Genomic DNA, 6000 nt, shown 5'->3' with positions numbered 1-6000 from the left:
TTGATTTACTTGAAGATTTAACTACAAAGTTTAATGAAGGAAATATTTATAGATTTGCAGGCAGGGTTAAGGAAAACAAAGAAGAGATGGGAAGCATCAAGATACTAGCAAGAGCTGAAAGCCTGTATCAACCTGGGCAATCAGAGGAAACTCTTAGTGAAAGGCGAGGCAAGAGCTGTGAAGTGGATCCACCAGAAAGGAGTTGCAGGAGGTAAGATGTGCTTTCCCAGTTCTAGCGTCTACCAGCCTCCTGCTCAAATGGGGGACCCAAAGCAGTGGTGGGAAACTGGGGGACCAAAGAGAGGGAGAAACCACAGTGATTCCCTGTCTTCTTCCAGCTCCAGTTCCTGTGGGGCAGGCCCACCTGGTTCCAGCTGTAGCCTGGTGATCCACCTAGAAGGAGCTTTTATTTAGAATTAAATCTTCTGATCCAGACCACAGATGAAGCAACCACAGGACTGCCATCTCTTCCGGGATATGCAGGTGTGCACTTCAACTGAGGTCCTGAAGCAGTGGGGCTCTCTCTTATTAAGCTCTGGGGTTTTTGTTCAGCTTCTCCCATTACTTCAAGCACTGTGAGCTCCTGGAGAGCACAGAAGTACTTTGCAGAGTCTTCCAGCTGTAAGGCTGAAATGATGAGGCTGATGGATTTATCTGCTTTCTGGAAGTTTACAGAGTAGCGGCCGTTCCTTGCATTACCATGTTCTGAATACTGATGAATAAGGTAAGTCATCTCTCCCCTGGGCAGCTGTTTATACCAATAAATGTTGTAGTATTGCGTGGTCCAACTTACTTCATATCGACAATTCAGGGTGACTGTCTGCCCCACTTGACTGGGTACAGCTGTCTGGACTTGAGTTACTTGCTGGGCCACACTGGATCCTATGGGGAAAAAAAACAGAAAACAGAGATGAAGTAGTAAATAAAATAGTGCAGGATTTAGATTAATTTAGGACCCAGAGACAATCCAAATTGAAATTATAAAATGCTTCTTTTTCTCCAACCCTCCTTTCCTCCCCAAGTCCCTGTGAAGCTCCACGTGTCTGTGTTCAGGCCTTTCACCCTGAACTCTCACACCCAGGCTTGGAAGCATCCCTACCAGAGAAGGTGAAGGCCAGGAACACCCAGAGCAGGCTGGAGAGCGGCATGAGGCCTGGATTTCCCTGCACAAGTGTGCTCAGTTCTGTCTCAAGCTGCGAGTTCAGTGTCTCTGTGTGCCTGGCAGCGCATATACATAGTACCTGTTCCTGTGTGACTCCTTCAAACAGGAAGTGGGGTTTGTCATGTTCATAGATCACATGGTCTTTTTCACAGATGGGAAAAACTTTTGGCTCACAGATGTTTAATTTTCTACTTTTCTTTCCCTGATTATTATGTTAAGTAGATCCTGAAAGCATCATGGAGAAAGCAGTTAGTATTATGTGTGTGAGGGCTTCCCTGATGGCTCAGCTGGTAAAGAATATACCTGCAATTCAAGAGACCCTGGTTTGATCCCTGAGTTAAGAAGATCCCCTGGAGAAGGGAATGGCAACCCACTCCAGCGTTCTTGCTTGGAGAATTCCATGGATAGAGGAGTCTGGTGGCTACAGTCTATGGGGTCCCAAAGAGTTGGACACGACTGGGTGACTAACACACATACATGTTAAGGGTTTGAGCTGAGAGAAACAGAAGACTAAATAAGTTGACATACACTGATAATAATTTTGCCAGCCCATTCAAAATATATTAGTATACACTATGAATCCTTCCTGTAATCTACTTGCTGGTCATTCTGGTCATTCATTTAGCCTATGCTTATATTTCTTTATCCAGAATTTAATGACTCTTAAAAAGTAAGCACATTAAAACAAACTCACAGATCTTTAGCTTTCTTATGTGTGTGCTGTGCTGTTGCTTCAGTCATGTGCAACTCTTTCCAACCCCATGGACTGTAACCTGCCAGGCTCCTCTGTCCTTGCGGATTCTGCAGGCAAGAATACTGGAGTGGGTTCCCAACACAGGGATCAAACCCTCATCTCTTGCACTGGCAGATGGGTTCTTTAACACTAGCACCACCTGGGAAGGGCCAAGAATACTGGAGTGGGTTTCCATGCTCTCCTCCAGGGAATCTTCCTCACCCAGGGATTGAACCAGCATCTCATGTCTCCTGAATTGCCAGCTGGGTTCTTTACCACTAGCTCAACCTGGGAAGCCCTTTAGCTTTCTTGACAAAAGGCAGTCTTTTCCAAAATAGTTAATGTGTCTTTTTCTTTTCTCACCTGGTTCTAGGTCTTTGTTTATATTTTTCAATAAATAAAGTGACTTCAATATCAAATGATAAAAAATCACTCCTGACTTTCAGAATCTATTCAGTTGTATGTGTTTTTTTAATGAAATGCTTAACAGGAAAAAATATTAATCTTTGAAATCTGACATTAACTTTTACTTAGTAGACTTTGAAAAGCATCAGTATATTCAATCCTGCTGCCTTTACAAGTAGAATTGTATTTATTAGATCAGGTGTTCTTAGATTGTCCTCATGTCATATTTTTTACCCCAAAGTGTTTAGTTTCTCTTCTTAGTGGTTTGTTATTTTTCTCTGTAAAATCAAGTTAAGCATGCTGACTTTTTCTGTGCCACAATGCTACAGTGCGCTCTTATAAAATATGGCATCTGTAACGCTAGCAAATGTTGACACCACGCTCTTTGGTGACTGAAGTTTTGTATACTGTACATGATCATGTAGAATGTCATTGTCAATCTTCCATTTGATTTCATTGTTTTGATAGATGAATTAATATAAAAGAACCAAAGGCAAATAGACAAGTAGAAAAGAAATTACAGAAAGATCTAAAACAGTGCCAGTTCTTAGATTTTAAAGTCGAAGTAACACATTAATGAGTGATGCAGGGAGGAGAGTTTATATTTAGTTGAGACATCTACTCCTCTGTTCCATTTCACCTCTGGGTGCTGGCAGGCAGCAGATGTCCTGGTTTCCAATTATTTGTAACTAAGTAGAGGACACCACAAATGCCCACAACAATGCAGGGAGAGCATGAAGGCGGTTTTTCCCCTTTGTTGATATGGCCTTGCTCTGAGTTCCTGACAGTAACGGTGCATGTTCCCTCAGCTGCATTATGGACTCTGACTCTGAAAAATGCAGCTTCTGGCTGGATCAAGTCTGAATGTGCTGACACTCAGGTTGGAAGATTTAGACTGTCCTAAACATTGTTCTGCCTTCCCTTGTGATTTACTAAAAAAAATGATAAAACCTGGTAAAGGAAAAGCCAGAGTTTAATATTGAAGGATGAAATTGAAAGAGATTTTTCACTTAAAACTTCCAAATTTAGTAGTAAATTAATCTCTTCTAAAATCTGGGATGTTATCTGAAACAAATTCATTATGAATCATTCTGGGACTGCAAATATTCATTCAGGTTCTGATTGTTCTCTTGCCTTTCTGATTTTGATTCTAAGATGAATTATACTAACTGCTCCCTATTTTCCCTAGAAAAGACCAACAATAAGCCATGAACTCCCTTTTCTTCCCACTTACCCACCAAATCATATTAACTGGTAACTTTAGCACATACATAACTTCAGAATAGCAGATATCACACAGACAAATGAACACAGAAGAGGCTTCTGACTTCTGTAATCTCTCCAGTTGTGTATTGGAATGCCAAATGGTAATGGCTGTAAAGTCATATTCATTTGTGATGTAACTCTGTGATTAGCTCGTTAAAGGTTTAGGAAGCAAGAACCAATCGGTCTTCTAAATTCAAATATTTGACCATGTTGCTGTCATGAATGCAGTTATACTCTTTAGTACAATCTTATAATTCTCATTATAGTTGTCATGAGGACAAAACTTCTCCTAAAATGTTGCTTAATCAGTAAAAATATTAAAAGCTATTAATAATATATATGTTTTCTAAAATAAAAATATTTCCCTTTCTTGATAATGAAGGAATGAAAATTCTATTTCATTTTATTATGTAATTTCATCTAATGAAGTCATTTACATCAAATTAATCAAATTTCAAACATTTTATTTTTGTTTCAACACCTCATAAAGAAACCCAAATAAGAATAACTTATTCTTTTTATAATTTTATTTATTTATTAATTTAGAGTGTTTGGGTCTTCATTGCTACACAGGCTGTTCTCTAGCTGCAGAGAGAGGGGCTTCCTCTGTCATTGCACTTCTCATTGCGGTGGCTTCTCTTACTGTGGAGCACAGGCTCTAGAGCACAGACTCAATAGTTGTGGTGCACAGGATCAGCTGCTCCATGACATGTGGGATCTTCCTGTATCAGGGGTTGAACCAATGTCTCCTGATTTGGCGGGCAGATTCTTTACCACTGAGTCTCCAGGGAAGACCTAACTGAATTATTTTATAATAGATTGTCCTTGGATTCTCCGTGGTTCCTTCATAGGAATCCCCAAACTCACATAGCATATGAGGGCACAGAATTACTACTAAGGTTCCCAGATCTTCCCTAGTTCTCCCTCTTGCATCTCTGGTGACTGTCTTCTGCAGCTCACCTTGCATTCCAATCTGGGTACTGCATCCTATTTTGAGTTTTGCATGTTTCAGTCCAGTGAAAGATACTCCAGTCCAGTAGTTATACATTCTATTCCAAACTTGTTATTCAACAGTTCGAACTACCTGAAAAAAAAGCAAAACAAACTTCGAGAGGATTTCCCTGGTGGTACAGTGGATGGGAGTTCACCTGCCAATGCAGGGGATATGGGTTCAATCCCTGGTCTGGGAAGGTTCCACATGCCCTGGAGCCACTGAGCCCAGGCACCACAACTATGGAGGTTTGCTCTAGAGCCCAAGAGACGCAACTACTGAGCCCGTGTGACACAACTACTGAAGCCCACATGCCCTGGAGCCTGCATGCTGCAACTACTGAAGCCTGTGCTCCTAGAGCCTGTGCTTCACAACAAGAGAAGGCAGGACAGTAAGCCTGTGCACTGCAACCAAAAGCAGCCACGCTTAGTGCACCTAGAGAAAGACCGTGTACAGCAGCAAAGACCCAGAGCAGCCAATTTTTTTTTTAATTTTATTTTATTTTTAAACTTTACATAATTGTATTAGTTTTGCCAAATATCAAAATGAATCCGCCACAGGTATACATGTGTTCCCCATCCTGAACCCTCCTCCCTCCTCCCTCCCCATACCATCCCTCTGGGTCATCCCAGTGCACCAGCCCCAAGCATCCAGTATCGTGCATCGAACCTGGACTGGCAACTCGTTTCATACATGATATTTTACATGTTTCAATGCCATTCTCCCAAATCTTCCCACCCTCTCCCTCTCCCACAGAGTCCATAAGACTGTTCTATACATCAGTGTCTCTTTTGCAATTTTTTTTAATTAAAAAAAAATATTTGAGAGCCAAGAGAGTTTACACACTGACACCATTAAATTTTTTTTATAGTCATCATGCTATATATTGCATCCCCAGGACTTATTTCTCTTATAACTAGATGTTTCTGTCTTTTGATCATAGTCACCTAGTCCACGCCCTACACCCCCAATCTATTCTCTGTATCTATGAGGTCTGAGTGTGTGTGTGTCTGTGTGTCTATATGTCTCTCTGTGTGTGTTCCTGCACCTGTGTCTTAAAGAGTCCACATATAAATGATTTCATACAGTATTTGACTTTGTCTGCCTGATTTATTTCACTTAGTATTATGCCCTCAAGATTCATTCATGTTGTTGTAAATCTATGAAAATTTTTCTTTTTTTATCATGTTTTCTTTATCCATTCATCTGTCAAAGGACACTTGGGTTGTTTCCATGTCTCAGCTGTTGTAGATAAACTGCAATAAATGAGGGGTACATATATCTTTTTGAGATACTGACTTCATTTTCTTCAGATGAATACTCAGAGTTGGAAATGCTGAATATCATAGTAGAGCTAGTTTTAATTTTTTGAGGAACCTCCACACTGTTTGCCATAGAGGCTGCACCAATTTATATTTCCAATAACAGTGGGCAGGGTTCCCT

At 40.7% G+C, this 6000-nt stretch overlaps 1 gene segment (V, D, J or C); it reads right to left on the bottom strand.

Moving 5' to 3' along the window:
- Window positions 1–283: 283 nt before the first annotated feature.
- On the bottom strand, window positions 284–1251 carry LOC102405984. The segment is given in 2 exon segments: window positions 284–882; window positions 1100–1251. Coding segments are annotated over 2 exon segments (525 nt in total).
- Window positions 1252–6000: the final 4749 nt, after the last annotated feature.

This window comes from Bubalus bubalis, chromosome 11 (assembly GCF_019923935.1).
Source record: "Bubalus bubalis isolate 160015118507 breed Murrah chromosome 11, NDDB_SH_1, whole genome shotgun sequence".
Lineage (NCBI taxonomy): Eukaryota > Metazoa > Chordata > Mammalia > Artiodactyla > Bovidae > Bubalus > Bubalus bubalis.
Note: the sequence above shows the minus strand (reverse complement) of the source record. Positions and strands in the feature narration are given on the sequence as shown.